Consider the following 19,124-nt stretch of genomic DNA (forward strand, 5'->3'; position numbering starts at 1 on the left):
CAATTTTAAAGAAGTAAAAATGTGAAAAAAATGATGTTCCTTATAGTCAACGAAAGAAGGTATTTGAGATCTAAATTAATATATAAGAGCGCAAACTAGATAGGTAATTTTTTCCCACTGATCTGCATTAAACATTTATACCCCCTCATGCAACTGAACTGCAAATGTTCAAAAGGAACAACCTTATTAACACAGAACTTGGCTTCTCCAGTGGATGAGCTAACAGATAACAACACTTGAAGCAAATAATTCATTCCTCCCATTTGTGTTTAATATAGAAATTCTGACATCTACTTTAATTATACATTATTTTACTTCCACGAGACAAGATCTGTGATTCATTATATGAAACTTATCAATGATTATTATTTTAGCAGGATTAGCTTGAAAAGGCTTCTTTGTATTTCAGGTGACTATTGCAGAATAGAATTCAACATCTCATTATCAGGGAGATCTTCCCTTTTCAACCTACCAAAAACAGCAAATAACTACTTCCACCACTTTGTCATCTTACACTACTTTTTTTCCCACTGCACTTACCATCATGTATTTATTTACATTATTTACCCATTACCAATTTATTAAACTATTGTCAGTTTTTCCCTATTAAATATATGCTGCATGAGAGCAAGTTCCTTTGTTTTCTTCAAGACTATCTCCGGAACTCAGAACAGTGCCTAGCACACATTAGTCTTAATAAATAGCTGTTGACTATTGAATAAAGAAAGGTTCAGAAATTAGGAAAATTAAACAAATTAAAGACAACCTGAATAAGAAAATTTTGAGAGAAGAGAATTCCTTTGGCATATATTTTAGGCTGTATAAAGGGTAATTCTAGCAACCAATAAATTCATGAAAGTGGATGGTTGTTAATACAGGCTCTGCTCCCAGCAAGGTGCCTGGCAAACAGTAGGCACTCCAGTAAATACTGATTGTTTCAATGAATAAACATCAGATATCTGAAATGAATAAGTCAGTAGTTATTTTATATGTACCTCTTTCAGTTTTTAATCTGTCAAGGATTTCAGTTTTGTCTGATAAATCAGATTTTAAGGCAGTCTCGAGTTGAGCAATCTGTACTTTCAGCTGCTGTTCCTTTAATTTCCACTGCTCTTCATGGGCAGCACTGAAGGCACTGCAAAACACACGTGACATGCAAGGAAAGCTTGGAAATCAGCTTCTACAGAAAATAATAAAGAGAAAAGCTTTTAGTGGCACAGAGACCACTGTCATCATGTCTTAGGAATTAAGTAAACATATGCTGGTCTGCTGCTGTTGAAACCAAGGCGCCTTTCACAGGCTGCGGTTAGGGAACATGAAAGAGTTTGTGGGATGAGCAAAGGAACTGGCCTTAATTTAGAGTTCTAAAGTCAGAAATGTTGGCAGTGTGCAGCTTTTGTGGGACTAGTAAAAGAATTCAGATACTGTACATACTCCAGAGCAATCCACAATTCCAAGCTCAGCAACAGACAACGGACAAAACCATTCTCTCCCACATACAAAACCCACTTAATACAGAGAAAATTGAGTCTCTACCTGATCTTTAATTTTAGAGTCTGTGAAATGTTTTAAGAGTCAGTGATAATAAGCATATTCACAAAATACTGACCACAAAATGATAGCATATACTGAACCACAAGACAGTAATTCTGATATTAAGAAGCACTGAAAATGCAGTTTTTGTCCTAAAAAACAAAAAGCAATAGACTAAAAACAAAGAATTTTACTTGTTATACATGATTGGGATGCAAACCAATGCTCTGAGTTTGATAAGAATAACAAAGATGAAATTACTATTCCTCAGTAAAAGTGTAGAAGTTTAAACTAGGGTTAAAATCTAATAATGATCAAGACCTAGTGTATTGGAAGGCAGACCCGTAAAAAAAATAACTAAATAGTGTGCAGAAGGCAAAGAATAAACATTTATTTAGGCCAGTGGTTCCCAAATGCTGGTCTAAACACTGGTGCTAGATCAGCTACACTAAGAACATTTAGGAAGATGTAAAAATGTAGATCCCAGGACCCAGGAATCTATAATTTTATAAGGCTCCCCACGTGATGAACAGGTTTTGGAAAAACTGATCTTGATCTTTATTTCAGCAGAAAACCATTGTCTATGAAGCCTGATATGACTGATAATTATCAGCAGCATTGACCCTCTATTTATTTTAAACCCAGTAAATAAATTTTTTTTACAAAATCTGGTTTTATACCAGTGATGAAATAAATAGAAGGGAATCATATTATTGAAAATTCCACTTAATGTTGCTCTCAGCTAGTCTTGAGGTTTGTATTTCAAATGAGATAATATGTTTCTGGGGGGATATAGTTTCAAAATAGCAAGTTGTAAATTCATTTCACACTATGAATATTTTTACTGCATTTAAAATAACATGACTTAAAAGTAAATGGAATTCTAGAAGTTTCTCTAAATATGCCTCTTTCTTCTATCAATGTTCTTATTTCACATGCAAAATTAAAAAATGCACGGATCTGATTTACTGATACTTCAAATAAATTCTATGCAAGAAGGTACAATTACCTAGACTTAAATGAACTCCAAATAAAATACGTATTTCAAATGCTAAAGCAAAGCATATTCCTTTACATTTTCATTTTTTAAAAAGAACAAATAAAATTTTTGTGTCTGGCCAAATGATCTACAAACACATACATAGGTATGCATGTATATGAGTGCATATATGTACGTGTGTGTGTGTGTCTTGTATTATTAAAAGCATGTACCACCCGGAAAAAAATTAGCATGATTAAAAAGGCACAACTATACTTTATATCAGACGCCAAAAATTAGAAACAGTAGTGTTCCAATAGTATTAGTACCAGCAAAAAGATCACCAACAGCTAATCTGGCAGAAACATCAGAAGCTGTATGTGTTTAAATTAAGAACAATTTAGCAGCCTGGTTTTTCCAAACCCACAAAATACTAGTGTAAATCAGCATAAGTCAATCTGAATTTAGTCCACTGCTATCTTTCCTCTAAATTTAGGATTACATTTCACTAGAGTTTCATGAGGAATTCCTTTTGAATTTACTGTATTTCTCTATGCTTACAGCCATCTGTGTAACTATAAATGGTGAACCACATCTGGCTCCATTTTCTTTGTAAGGGCTGTGTACATGATTAGATCTGCATATGAGAACAGTCTTTGAGAACTTTTATTCATGACAATGTTTTTGTATATTGCCTACAGTGACAACTGAGGGAGGGGGTCATAGTTGGTCTTTGAGCAATTTCATTGTTGCATTATGTTGTGGGAGTGATAAAACGTCAGTCTGCAGAGGAACACCCATTGGCGCCTGTGGTCACTGGCATGGCCATTGAAAACCATGGGTCAGCATACTGGAAATACACACTCTTGATCAACAACATGATAAGATTGAAATGAAAGCCCAAAGAATCCATCTCCACTCTAAGATCTCTTTTTTCTTACAGAAGAAATTCCACTTACTACAATGCTCAAGGGCATGATAATCTGAGAGACAGGGAAAAATAAACTCTAAACCATCCAAAAAGAAATCCATAGGTACTTTAGTTAGGCCTAGTGAAAATTAAATACATGTTGATATCAGGATACTTCACTTACTAAAGGAAAAATGATGTCCAAAATGCACTCAGAGTTTGATTTCTGGGAAGGACAAAGTGCTCATATTTGATCATAAGAGTTTCCTGATCCTTGGAAGACAGCAGGGGACAGGTGCTCATTTCACAGAAACGGAGAACAGAGTCTACGGATGGTCAACAATGCTCTTTGAAATTATGGATATTAGATGACTATCACATTGTAAAAATTTGATTCACTCAATATCTAAAAGGATTAAAATCCTCTCCAAAAGCTAAAGGAACAGTTTTTTCTCATAGGCATTAGCTCAGTTTCGCTCACGGTGTTAATAGTTTAAAATCACCTTAACAGATTCTCTTGGATCAATCTCAAATTAACTGAATCAGACTTGAATGGTGGTGGTGGGGTGGGTGGGGAAGTTCCTAAAGGTGGTGAAACCTATATTTTAGTTATATTATAGCTGAAGGACCATTGTACTCATCAGCACGTGGCCCTAAAACTATATTAACTTGAAGAAAAGGGACACAGCTTTACCATATTATAGCATACAGGTTTTCCCTGAAAGAGGAAGATTTAGTTGCAAAACATTATTCTGAACTCTTAAATTCAACATTTCTTAAAAATTTGTACTTATTTCTTGGCATTGTATCAAAATGTTTTAGCATATTAAAAGCCTCATACCAAATATGAACATGAGGGCTTTATCTTACCAGATGATTCTCTAATATGTCATATGTCAAGGAATAAACACATTCAAAATTTCATTTGAAAAAGGAAGATGAGAATGCAATCTGCAAATCATATTTTTCTCCTGAAAACTAGCCAACTTTCAATAACAAACAAATGCTCTCCTTTTAAAAACATCCTATCATTATGACTAACCAAACAGAGTATATGTAGTTTTTGATGAGCACTAGTTGTTGGCAATGATGAATAACAGTGTCATGAAACACAAGAGCTATAAAGAATCTTAGGGATGATGTTCATTTTTGTATTTTTTCCAACAATTCTTCTGCAAACACACTACATATATTTTTAAAAATTGCTATTAGAGAATTTTTTGCTAACTGTCACGTATACTTGCTGGATTGTACTGGTATGTGACATTAAATATTTTGACACTCACTGCACATATTTACTTCCATACCTCTCACACAAAATTCTGCTTTTAATGTGACAGAAAACAAATGTAGTTCAAGCATAAAACATAAAAAAAAAAACAAAAAACAAAACCCAAACCTTCAAAATCAGATTTATGCTCCTAGATCATCTAATATGGAAAGATAAAGTTTTTAGGATGATAAGTTAAATATGAGAAAAACATATCTTTCTCAAAATTTCACTTATGCATTATTCTCAGCTAGGTTTGATGTTTTTTATTTCAAGAGAATATGTTCCGTAAATTCTCGAATTGGGAGGGGGAAGTAGGAAATTATGAAGTAATGGCCAAATGGCACATATTTTCTTGTATTTAGACAACGTTAAATTATTTGAAATTACAAGATATTGAAGATACATGTAAATCAATAAAAGTTTCTGAATGTATGTCAGTTCCACAGTTCCATGAATGTTTCCCTTTCACACATAAAATATTCCATGCAATTGGAAATTTCTAATGCAATCCATCAGTGAGGTAGTGAAGCATAATGGAGAAAAGTTCAAGTTTTAGAGTAAAAAGAACTGGGTTTCTGTCCAGTATTGAAGTCTCAGCAATGCTGTGTGACTCTTTCCAAATATTTTAATTTTTCTGAAACTCAATTCCTTTATTGATAAAATATAGGAATAACATTGTCTCTGACATTGTATAGGGTGCTATGCTATCTGAATATTGACATTTGAAATTTTCAAACACATAATTATGTATACCAATATATATTGATGAAATACTCTATAGCGATGGAAATATAAGACAGGAGACACTAGTAATCAATAATAAGGGTTTTTAGGCAAAATTAATCAGGGCAGATAAGATGAGGGAAAACATAAATTACTGAGGCAAAAGAGCTGGAAGAGAGTTCAAGGCAAAGATGTCTAGCCAGTCTACCCTTGCTGGAAGGCCCCAAACATTATTTTACCTGGTGTTTGAACCTGTTGTTGGTAACCCTTAATATAATGAGCAACTGTGCAAAGATGGTCACCACTAGTAGGTAAACAACATGGATTATACAACTCACTGGAATAGTGTCTAACATTAATTTAGGTAACTTTTCAAAGCAAACCAAAATGAAAGTCTACCCCTACCCTCTTTGGGTATAATTTGTTTAATGTACAAAGTTTAAATGTACAATTAAAGTGTTAAAGATATATCAGTAGTTCAGATGGCTATTTTCTGATGTTTTAGTATGCCATCAATATAAGCAACTGTTGTATATCAGCTATAACACATATTTCAACATATATTAAATCAGCTTTCAATGAGCATGTATTTAACATATACTGTAAAGATTAAAAAATATAGACATACATAGAAGATATATACAGATAGATATATACAGAATAATCTATACAGGTAGATGAAAGGAAGAAAGGTATATACAGAAGATATAGTATATGTAGATATAATATATACAGATAGATGAAAAGAAGAAAGATGAAAGCAAAAAAGAAAGAAAGGAGGAAAGGAAGGAAGAAGGAAAGAAAGAATTCTGTATCACTTAACCAAATTTAGCTGTGGAGTTGAGTTTTCTTTCTAACATTACATTACATTACATTTTCCAAAATACCATAATTAAGAGGCAGATTAAGAAACAAAAGAAAAGCAGCCCTTTATATTTTATCTTGAAATAAAGATGTTTGTGTTTCTCTTTATAAGGAACAGAGACAAATTATAAGTAACACCCTTGTTTTCTCCCAACAGAATCATTCTTGGCTACTAGGCTGGGTAAACCAGTGGAAGAAACATTGGCTTGAGAGAACAAAAGAGCTCCAAACACAACTCTCTTACATCATGGTTTTGTTTAAGTAGGCAAGTTACTTAATCCTGTTTTAGTTTCCTTGTAGGCATGTACAGTACCTACATTTCAAGGTTGTTGTAAGGAATTTCTAACAATGTATGTAGAGTATCTGGTAAGTGCCTACCAGCCTACAGTTTGAGTTCAAATAATGATAGTAGTTAAGACTAGCAACAAAGCAATATAGTTTTCTTAGCAGTGACAGACTAATGCTCAGGCCAAGTGACTTATTACCAAAGCCTAAAAAAGATTATTTTTCTTTTATAATGTATGCATACTTCTTGCAATCATCCATTGTTTAATCACTATTATATAGTCTGACATTAAATGCTTTGATATAAAAGAGCTCAAGCAAGAAAATGAAAGAACACCTGAAATCATGATTTACCTGTTGTACAGTTTATCATAGTTTTCTTTTAAAAGTTCCCGTTCCTTTTCTAAATCATTAATTCTATCCTGCAGCTGAAATGAAAAGAGCATTACACATTAGATGATCATCAAATAAAACCACATGGGGGTTAAAAAAAACATATGAAAGGATTCTAACATGTTCCAGTCTTGATTTTGTTGAGGAGACCACTTATATTGTCTGTATTTAATTCAGCATTGGTTTTTTTCAAGTTGTTAAATAAATGTGAAATAAATATTCGTTTTAATTTAGTAGAAATATATACTCTGCTTAATGGTAACATGCATGTGTCAGAACTCAAGATTGCATTAAAAGCTTGCTGTTAAGTCTGGGGAAACATAATATTTTTTACCGCCCCCCCCCCATGAAATCCATCATTATATTAATTCTGTACTAATTTTCAGTTGGCCCATAAAGGAATAAATGGATTAACTTTTCTTTTGGTTCATGGTTCAAACAAATTGTGTCACCCCCTATTTACTCTAAAGACACAATTTCTCACATTACTTGGAATTTATAAATAGCCAGCCCACATCTTATAAATAAATAAAATTGTATACCTTATTTGATCCCAATGAATAATATTTCTAGAAACAAACTCAGGGTAATAATTACAGCTTTATGACCAAAATATAGATCTCTGTACTCTAGTACTTATTTTTAAGTTTTATTCACAAGTATATTTTGTAGTCCCAACCTTTTCCCATTGATAAGAATACTCTTAAAATTCAACTCCATTCTCAAAATTCTCTTTTGGTGACATTAAGAGAGATGGTAAAAGATTCTTCCAAGATCAGAACAAAATGTAAGCATCTTATTTTATCTACATTTTCCTTAAGAACAAGTTAAGCAGACCACAGCAAAAGCTTGTGCTAGCAGAAAGATATAAGCAGCAGCAACTGATGAGTTTTCAAACAACTTTCTAGAAAAAAACTTTGGGAACTTACCTCTTCTATCCTTCTTTCAGAAAATGTCATGGAATGTAACTGTTTCTCCAGACTGCAGCATTTTAATCGCTGTTCTTTAACCTGCATATTTAGCTCATCTCTATTTGCCATCAAGGCATCATGGCTGATCCTGAGAGTTCTTTGCTTCTACAACACAAAAAGAAAATCTTTCAAAAATCATTTTTGGATTATGTTTTGAATAAATGATTACAATTCCATAAATGAATTTACTCCGGAAGTTCACATTATGAAGTGTATTCTTCACATCACAAATATGTGCTGCTTGTCTAGAGGAGACCCTCTTGACCTAAGTCTGACACAAGGAAGAAAATACAGGGTTAGCTTACCAGAGTCCACATAATGCAAACTGCTTTTGTCCTTTATTTTATTTCTCAGTTTTTGACTTGTTGATAGTGACCATTAAGTAAATTAGTTTTAGCAATTAATTATTTTTCTTTTTGCTGTGGTTATAGTGGTTAGACATGCTGTCTTAAAATGTTGTAGCATGGGTCAAAAATAAATGCTGACCACAGTTATTCAAGCTGAAAGGATTTGCCACCACACCAAATAAATAGCCTTGGATGGTTAGCTTTTAATTTTAACATAATTAAGTTATATTACAAAGTTGTCTTAACTTTTAAAATGGCCTATTTGTGAATATGCATTAAAATTAGTTTTATACATTTAAATGCCACATAATTCTTTTGTAAATAGAAAAGGTTGATTACATTAAATTCTTGGCATAGCGACCATATAACCACAACATGTAATGCATCACCTGCTAATTAAAGTCATTTAAGTTCTATTGAAGTTCTTCTTCACTCACTTAAAAAAAGAACATGGCTACTGAGCTACTTCAGGCCAGTTTTCTTTAATCTTGTCATTACTAGGGAACACTATCTTTAACCAGCTTTCCCTGGTTTTTCTACCTCATTGAAACTGTTGGTGTGAAACTCCCAAATCTCTACCCTTCTAAATCCCCAAAAAAGGTATCTGGTCTATAGCAGACACTTGTTATTGTTGGTGTTTAAACAAATCCCTGAGATTGCTGTTCAATGGAAATCAAAATGGTCAAAGGGTTAAGAGAACGTAAATTTATTTTTGTGGGCTCATTTTAGACATGGCTTTCAATTACACGTATTTTTGATTTCCCTTGTCTATTTATCTGTGGATAGTGCTACCATTTCCACTCCCTAATCAGTCTCGTCTCTTCTGCAAACTCTTACATTTATATGGAAGGTAGTTTTTACCTGGCATTTAGGGAGGTTCCTCCAGGATGGAAAACAGTACTCAGTGTATGATTTCAAAATATTTAACTATCTAATTCAATTGTGAATTTAGGCTTCAGATGACCCTGTGCTTTACATCATTTTACTGCTTTCCTTGACTCAGTACATCAAAGAAAGTTAATGCTTAATATGAATTCTGCTCATCTGGAATGTTTTGGAGTTCATTAATTCCAGAACCCCCGTTAATTATGCAGTGCCAATAAATAGGAGCTCTCTGATGGCACATTCCTGTGGGGTCATAGTCCTTATTAAAACAACCATGGGGATGAAGAGTCCTAATATTGTCAACCTGAAATGCTAAGGTTTAAAATAAATACTCAGACAGTTAGTGTTACAGGTATTCAAATATTTTCTGAGAATGGTAGTTTTTCAAAAAAAACTTGAAAAATATTTAAAAGAACATGATTTGTATATTTTATAAATGCTTAGTATTGAAGATGTGTGCAAATATAGCCTCTAAACCTTCAATGCTATGTATTCATAATGAAGTCAGATAAAAGGAGTTAAAAATAAATGTTCTTGGCATGACATGATTTACAATAAATTTGTGTATTATTTTAAGAGGACATGGATATTTATAAAAAGACCAGGCAGTTAGTTATTTCTTTAGTTATTAAGCTATAAATAACAAACAATATATGAAATACATACACACTCAAAAATAAAAAGAGCAATCAAAAAATTACTTTTTACTGTTAATACCATTCCACTTTTTAAAATCAAACTACAACTTGAACAGTTTTTTAACCCTTTGTATCTATCTATCATCATAATAAAACAAATTATCACAATACCTCTTGAAGTTGAATAAATTTTCCTTCCATTACTGAGAGAGCATTGCTTTTCTCCACTAGTTGCTTATGAAGCTTAATCATTTCTACATTGTCCTGAATGTTTGACCTTCAAAGTTGTGTTTAAGAGAAAGAAAGACAAGTAAAAAGATGCAAGGTAAGAGAAAAAACCTATGGTGGTTTTCATTAACAATTTTCATTTCATTTCACAATTTTTCATTTAATGTTACCTAGAAAATATTTATAAGCTTACACATCAGTTGCAGAAGCTTTTAGTTTATTACATACTTAGGGAAGATTTGTATTTAAAACTAATCAACAATCACTCTACAACTTTCATAAACTCACAGACTCTCAAAAATTGAAGGGAGCTCTCAAACTTGATGATTGTATAGCCCCAATAATGATGGGTAATATGGACTTAAAACCATTTAGTAGTGTCCTGAAAGATGGCACAAAAGCACATCAGTCTTTGGCACAGCAATGGTTCTGCACCAAATTTCCAACTTATTTTAAGGAGAACTATCATACTACTTTCCCTAAGTGAAAAATATCTAATGCAATACAGCCACTCATCTTCCCACCACTCCCTCGAAACAGATGGTATCATAAGATTACCACTTATTGGAGTTTCCTCTTGGAGTTTAAACTTTTCAAAATATTTCTAAAAAAAGTGACTTAGCATTTTATACTAATAATGCCCAAAGCTGGCATTTAAATATGTTACAGATGTGCGTTTAGCTGTAAGAGATCATTTGACGTCCACAGGGTATATAGAAACCCTATATGCTGCAATATTATTTTGTATTTTTCCTACTGAGATTAAAGCAAATGTAGAATTTAACAGGAAGATTTTTGTTAAATGTTAATCATAGATCTAAATGAATACCTGTCTTCAAAAGACATTTATTTGTCTGACAGAGAAAGGTTCCCTAATTAAATATGTTTTACATTCAAAAATATTTTTAAAATTGTGATGCTTGGTTTTTTTTTTTTTTTTTTTTTTAATCATCATTTTATTGAGATATATTCACATACCACGCAGTCATACAAAACAAATTGTACTTTCGATTGTTTACAGTACCATTACATAGTTGTACATTCATCACCTAAATCAATCCCTGACACCTTCATTAGCACACACACAAAAATAACAAGAATAATAATTAGAGTGAAAAAGAGCAATTGAAGTAAAAAAGAACACTGGGTACCTTTGTCTGTTTGTTTGCTTCCCCTACTTTTCTACACATCCATCCATAAACTAGACAAAGTGGAGTTTGGTCCTTATGGCATTCCCAATCCCACTGTCACCCCTCATAAGCTACATTTTTATACAACTGTCTTCGAGATTCATGGGTTCTGGGTTGTAGTTTAATAGTTTCAGGTATCCACCACCAGCTACCCCAATTCTTTAGAACCTAAAAAAGGTTGTCTAAAGTGTGCGTAAGAGTGCCCACCAGAGTGATCTCTCGGCTCGTTTTGGAATCTCTCTGCCACTGAAGCTTATTTCATTTCCTTTCACATCCCCCTTTTGGTCAAGAAGATGTTCTCCATCCCACGATGCCGGGTCTACATTCCTCCCCGGGAGTCATATTCCACGTTGCCAGGGAGATTCACTTCCCTGGGTGTCTGATCCCACATAGGGGGGAGGGCAGTGATTTCACCTTTCAAGTTGGCTTAGCCAGAGAGAGAGGGCCACATCTGAGCAACAAAGAGGCATTCAGGAGGAGACTCTTAGGCACAAATACAGGGAGGCCTAGCCTCTCCTTTGCAGCAACCGTCTTCCCAAGGGTAAAACTTATGGTAGAGGGCTCAACCCATCAAACCACCAGTCCCCTATGTCTGTGGTCATGTTAGCAACCATGAAGGTGGGGTAGGCAAATACCCCTGCATTCTCCACAGGCTCCTCAAGGGGGCACTACATCTTTTTTTTTTTTTTTCCTTGTTTGTCTTTTTTCTTTTCTTTTTTTTTTTTTTAACTTTCCCTTCTTTTTTAAATCAACTGTATGAAAAAAAAAGTTAAAAAGAAAACAAACATACAATAAAAGAACATTTCAAAGAGACCATAACAAGGGAGTAAGAAAAAGACAACTAACCTAAGATAACTGCTTAACTTCCAACATGTTCCTACTTTACCCCAAGAAAGTTACATAATATAGTGTGATGCTTGGTTTTAAACTTCATTTTTCAAGGAAAAAATAAATGAGAATTTATATTCAGAAAATAATTTCATTATTTGAAGTAAGTAATTTTACTTCCAAAACTTATCTAGCGCACACATATTGGAAAAATTGTCACAATGCCCTACTGGAACCAGAAAGTGGACTACAAAGCTCACACATCTGTAAACCAGCTGAGCACTTGAAATACTTAGTTTTCCTCTTTGATATTTGAAAGTTCATTATATTTTGGCATTGGACAGTTAGTTGTCCTCACACAGAAGATAAACAAACCCAAGAACCTGGATATTGCCCAGGGTAAAGTCTTAACACAATGTTAAAATAATTATGTGTCTAAAACATGTTATTTAGTAGTTGTGAGCACAAATTCAAAAGTACAGTCACTATTATTCCTCTCAGTATTATCTTCACTTGCTTAAAAAAATTATATGATGAGAAAAATATGTTTTAAATAAAGTCTAAAGAAAATATTCATTTTTTTGGTCCTATTTGGAAGCCAAAATATAATTTACCTGTTTTCTCCAAAATTACTTGGTCTAATCACTCAACATTGAGTGACATTTATTGATATAGACGGACAGGACTATGATTCAAATAATTTCAAATCTTCTCTTATATTTTCTTTTTATTTCTCTTGTTTTTCAATATGTGAATATTTTCAAGAAGATTCAGATATATTAGAATAATAGCTATTACTTAAAGATAGTAACAAAGAATTAAGGCCCAATAACCCATTCAACCACCCAGGGTCACAGAAATAATAGAGACAGGTTTTAGTGTTGAATTTTCTTTGTAAGGCAAAGGCCAGTAAGTATATTTGAAAAACTTTCAGTGGATTAATCAGTGGATGCTTTCTTGAATATTTTCTTAAACTCCTTGGAATTTAAACTTTTCAAAACATTGCCAGGGAAAGTGACGTAGCATTTTATACTATTTATGCTTGATAAGTGGGCATAAATATAATACAAGTAGTATTTAGAAAACAATAACAAAGTGTTACTTGTGAATAAAAAGGCAGTGCACCATGGAATATATCTATTCTGGGACAAGGCAAAACCTGAAAGTCTTTAATAATTATTTTTAAGTGTCAGCTTTAGGGACTTTATACATTATAATTATTATTAGTACTCCATATTCTTGAAGGTAACAATTAGAAGGAAAGGCTGGTTTGCTGTTAAGCTGAAAGTTATGAGCTGATATAAAGTACATAAAAGGTAAAATCAGCAATGTTGTGCCTGTAGTCTGGTCTTTAAGGTATACAATGCAAATCATCTCAAACCTGACAATCAAAACAACATTTTTACACAGATGATATGGAAAAAAGAATCAGGGTGGAATTAAGACAGAAAAAGGGGAAAAGAGATGTCATAAGAACATGACAGGAGTGTGAGAAACATGATGGAGGGAAGGGGGAGTTAGAGTCACTGCAAAGCGGCTGGTTCTAGACCTCTGTGTTGGAAGGTCTCAGGTTGGTTTCATTTGAAGAACAGATACAATGCTGATTTTATGAACAGATTTTTAAATGACTTCTACCCAAGATTTTCCTGCTCTGTTCCACAGCAGTGTGATAGGAACATCAGAACTTAAGGATGATTACATTCTAACAGAAAGAACAATGGACAATAAAGCATTTGGATGAACTTGGATAGTCATGCACCAATTCATACATGCTGCATTACACAGGGTGAAATGAGTTGCAAACAGATATCAAGCATGCTAAGTAAGTGCTTTGTGAAAGGAAATTTCTCAACAGTTTCAACAAGGAATTTGAAAAAACTATAGACAACTAAATTTGGAAAGTGCGGTTTCTTTTCTTTTTTATAGAAAACAGACATATATGATTTAGAATTATGATCAAATCTTCTAAAAACTATGAGAAGAGGTGTTGGTCCATCTCTAGATTAAAAACAAACTGAAATAAATCAGATTTTATGTTGAAAAAAGTAATCCAGTTCAACAAGCTATGTGCCAAGTTTCTCTCATATAATTTGAAACAGTCAAGTCATAAACTCTGAAAAAGGAATTTCTAATGGAAGCCTTGAAAAACACTTGACTCCAGCTTGCTACTGGGTGCCATATTAAATCCAGAAATTTAAAACCTCAGATATACTGGAGAAGTAAAAACTTTCAGTGGAGCTATGTAATGTATACTCTAATATGAAAGCTTAAGAAGCAAAAATTTTTGCCCCAGTGAAACTTTCATATACTTCTTTTCCCAAGGGGAAACTAACTGCTGCCTGCGCCCCCTCCCACTGCTGACATTTCATTCTTTCCTACAGCAAGGATTATGAAGTTAAAAAGCCTCTTGATTTTTGAGACAAAAATGTTTTAATACAGTATTTTCACACCAATCAGAAGAGAAGGCCTTAGAATACAGAAGCTAGGTTGTGAGAGTCCAGGAAGTTAGGTAAAAAATTTTTGAGACACAATGGAGATGCTTTTTGTGAGAACTAGGTTTAGGATGACTAAATTTGGGGGATAAAGTTGAAAACAAACAGAGTTAAAAAAACTGTTCAGTTTTTTTTTTTTTTTTTTTTTTTACAGGTTTTCTTATGATAACTTGCATGTAACATACAATTTCCCAATTTAACGGGTTTTAAATGTACAATTCAGTGCAATTAACTACATTTACAATATTGAACTACCATCACCACCATCCATTACCAAAGTGTTTTCATCACCCCAAACAGGAATTCTTTACCCATTAAGAAATAACTCCTCATTTCCCCTTTCCCCAGGTAATCTCTGATCTACTTTGTCTCTATAAATTTGCTTATTCTAGATTTCTCATATGAGAAATTTAGGATTTTTTTTAAACAGTGGCAGCCATCCGGTATGTGTATTGTTGAAAGAAAAGTTGGTCATTCTTATTTCGTTTTAGGGATACACGGATAACAATCACTAGCAAGGGTACCACTTCTGAATAGGACTACAGAGGTTGCTAGTAAATGGAATGGAATAAGCATCACTAAAGTAGTTGAGGAAAGGCTATTTGAAAGGTAATGGTTTTGTTCAAAACCGCTACTTGAGTTCATAGGTGAAAAGAGTGCTCCCTAGCTTCAGGTTGCATAAAGGAAAAAATTTGTTTGTGCATGTTTATTTCCCTCTGGATCATACCTTTCTTGTGAAGTTGGGTCAAGGTATAAATCAGAACTCAGTACTGATTTATTTTACTGTCACCACCCACAAGAAATGGAGGGGGACAGCTCACTACATGCATATAATCACACTCAGATGATACAGGAAGAACTCTACAGGACTGCTTGGGGCCAGGAAAAACCCAAATCTTCTTAAAGGGTCATTTTTAAATGATTCATCTTCTTAAAGGGATCATTTTTAAACTAAGCAAGAATAAAGTTTAATGGATTCCAATTACAGATTTACAGTGCTAGTAACAGAAATAGGGAAATTGTATTCAATATTTCAAAAAACCCAATGGGAGATAAAAGATTTGCTGGCAAAAGTGACAATAAAGGTTTTATTTTTATTTTCTGATAGAATTATACCAATTCAATGCAATAACATGTATTATTTCATAATTATCAGAATCAGTGATTGGTATGACAGCTCTTTGATGAATACAAAATGAGTACAATGATTAAATTAATAAACATAGTTTATTTGGTAGACAAAATCTTTAGAAAACACAAGGTCCCTAGGGAGAAAAGTGGTCTGTTTAAAAGGTAGGGAACCACTTACCCATTTCAATTTCAATTTCCTCATTTTGCAGTTGAAGTTAACTGAGGGTCAGAGAAGTAAAGAATTTGGCCAGAGTCTTTAAATGATGAAGCTGGGACCCAAATCCAGTTCTGACCAAGAAATGAATTCTTCCCACTCTTCTAAGTTGCTTCCGGCCTCTAAGATGTTCCTAAGTTTTAACTTTCCCTATCTTCTCATTTTTGTACTAATACACTACTATTAATTGTAACAGCTTTTGTGGTTTATGAGTGCAGGAAAAAATATGTCAAGTTGCCATCTCAGAAAAATCTGATAAGAATGATAAAACACATACACAAACACACACACACACACAGGGATATAAGAAATTTTCATTGGGCCAAATTCTAAGTTATTGAAAACAAACAGTAAGAGCTTGGTGAATATATTTTTAAAAAATGACATATCATCCCCCTGCAGGTGTTTGTATGGTTTACCCCTATCCCAATCAGGTAAACGGGCATTCTGCAAGCAGTAGTAAATGGGCTGGAGAAGACTGGGGAACCACTCTAAAGTAAAGGAAACTTAAAAGACATGACAACTAAATGCAACGCATGGACTTTGATTGGATCCTAGATCAAAACAAAACAAAACAAAACAAAACGGCTGTTTTCAGCCATTAAAAAGAAAACAAAACAGTTCTAAAGTACATTCTTGGGACAACTGGGAAAATTTGGACATGGTTTGTGTATTAGATGATGCTACTGCCTCACTGTTAAATGTCCTGACTATGATAGGGGTATTGAGGTTATGTGGGAGTACGTCCTTCTTCTTAGAAGATATTTAGAAGTATATAGAGGGTGAAGAGTTATGATATATGCACCTAACTCTCAAACAGTTCAGAAAGAGAGCTCCCTTGCTCGCTCACAGACAGAGAAAAACTTGTTGTGCCACGCACAAATATGCGAAAGGGTGAAAGATGTGTGTGTTCACTTTACTATTCTGAAAACTTTTCTAAACATTTGCAATTCTACAAAATAAAAATTTGGGGAAGAACTTAGAATGCTAGGAAGTAATCCTGTATTTGTGCATAGAGAGAAAAGAGGGAGCCCCTAAAGCGAGGACGTTTCTTACTCTGTACAGCTGTAAAAGGCCTCTCTGTCGAAACATCTGATATGAGAGAAGGCAAGCCAGAGCATCTGAAACATTTCTGGGTTAAATTCCCACCATTGGGACATTATGGTACTTAAACGATCTTTAATTTATTTGGAAAAAAACAAAAAAACAAAAAAAAAAACCCATTTAGTATAAACTAGCTTTACACATTTGGTGAGAGTACAAATATTTTTGGAATGGAAAAAGTCAATAAAAGGTAAAATCATTGTGATTTCAATGTTCACTTTCACGTATTCACTGGTTACTGCTTTGCATTTAATTTAATGCCTCCTTTTTAATAAGCAGAAAATGTGTATTTTTATATTGTTTAAATTTTAATATGGACTTTTGTTGAAAACAACACAGACATTCAGGCTACTTGTAAATGATACAAGATTTTTTGCAAATGAGGCATTATGTAGAACATATGCAAAAATCACAGCTCAGTCTTCCAAAATAGACCACAACAACAGGAAAAAACATGATTTTAATAAAAAAGAGCAGTACTGGGCTTTTACTTCAAAGCAATTAAGGGCTTTGGATAACCAAAAGTTTATGTCAAGCTGATGCCAAACCAAACTGGTCTATTAAACACATACTACGAAGAGTTTCTGTAATATTCTATGAAAAGGCTCTTTGCCATAAATATCAAGCGCCACCAGTCTGAAGATTACAACAACGTTAGGTTCATGTTTGGAACAAAGAATCCAACATCCAGATCAGACTTCTAGAATTTCAAATCTGAAATAATGTATCCGTGAAAGAGAGTTTAAATATGTTTCCCATTTTGTGATTTTTCTCTACAGTAAATTATACCATGTTTTATATTCGCCCCAACATTTTTTCAACAGTTTTCCATTAGTCTCAAAAAAAATTGCTGTTACAGACAAAATATTGAGCGATGTGTAAACATATAAAAAAAGTGCCTTGAAGTCCCTTATGTTAAGTTATTTCTTCAGTTTTCAACAACTGTATATCAAGATACAATATACTATTCACTACAGGTATCTTTCCTTCTAAGCAAAACACGTGAATTTTCAATTTTATAAAACCAGTGAGATAAGGTACAAACTGATTTATTTCTTTAGCCTCTGCATCAAAAGTTCCTTTACTTGTAATACTTATTTTCCTTCTGCTTCTAATTAATGATGTGACAAAAAACACAATGTTATGGAGTGGATAATTTAGCTACCTGAGGAAGGCCTTAATTTGATTTTGTTTTTAAAGTAAACTCTTCCATGTGTGTCTGTTGGGGTCTCTTGTTGACATTATAGAAATGAGGTATTTATCTCTATCACTCTATTTCTTCCACTGTTCTACTCCTAGCATTGAAAGATGTTTCAATCTCCTTTTCCATTAACACTGTAAGTCTAGTTCCTTAGAAGAGGGAACAGCCAACAGTGTCCATCTGACTCTCTGGGAACTTGAGAAATATAACAAGTGAAAACAGTCCCTGATAACCTTTGATTCCCAAGCTTGTACCTGGCCTAAGTACAGAAACTTTATATTCAGATATTATCTAAAATATAGCTCTTGGCAACTGACCAAGTTCACCATATTCAGGATTGGGGGTTGGTCTTTCAGCACTGTTCCTCACAAGGAACCATTCCTTGGTTTTCCAAGAAGGCTGAGTCTAAATCAGTTCTTCTTCCTAGAGTTACATACATAACTTTTAGATAGTCAAGCTTATTTAAAGCCAGGATTCACATTATATCCCCTAATTTAAATATAATTCTCAAAAATCTTCCTGTTTCTTTTGCCTTGCACTCAGAAGGGTATATAAATATAACTCGATATAGAAGATTTCATTATATACTTTAATTTTACAAACAACTTTTTAGGAATAGAAATCATTAGAGGTAATAAATTCTAATATTTTAGATCTCTGAAATACACATTTTCAAATTATTAGAGGTAATAAATTCTAATATTTTAGATCTCTGATTTTAGCTTACTTTATTTAATTCTAAACAAATCTGATATTATGCATCTTTTTGTAGAGTTTTCATATATTACCATGTAAGGTTAGTTTGTTAAGGGAGGATTAAACTCTGTATCTGACAAGAAAAACCAAAAATCCTTACTTGGTTTTTCTAAATAAGAACTTAGCCACATAAGTATGTTATTACACACCCTGGAAAGGGGAAAATAAATAGAGGGACT

The 19,124-nt window shown here is 33.4% G+C and overlaps 1 protein-coding gene across 5 annotated transcripts in view; it reads right to left on the minus strand.

Annotated features, from left to right (window-relative positions):
• The window catches only part of RPGRIP1L (RPGRIP1 like), a 98,210-nt gene that overhangs the window by 64,817 nt on the left and 14,269 nt on the right, over positions 1-19,124 (minus strand). For all 5 annotated transcript variants that reach the window (XM_037815879.1, XM_037815878.1, XM_037815876.1 and 2 more), the window contains exons 7-10: positions 9,973-10,078; positions 7,890-8,036; positions 6,922-6,995; positions 996-1,135 (exon numbers count right to left, since the gene is read on the minus strand). In XM_037815879.1, coding sequence (XP_037671807.1) covers positions 996-1,135; positions 6,922-6,995; positions 7,890-8,036; positions 9,973-10,078 — 467 coding nt within the window. The remainder of the gene's footprint in view (positions 1-995; positions 1,136-6,921; positions 6,996-7,889; positions 8,037-9,972; positions 10,079-19,124) is intronic.

This window comes from Choloepus didactylus, chromosome 22, assembly GCF_015220235.1.
Source record: "Choloepus didactylus isolate mChoDid1 chromosome 22, mChoDid1.pri, whole genome shotgun sequence".
NCBI classification, from domain to species: Eukaryota; Metazoa; Chordata; class Mammalia; order Pilosa; family Megalonychidae; genus Choloepus; species Choloepus didactylus.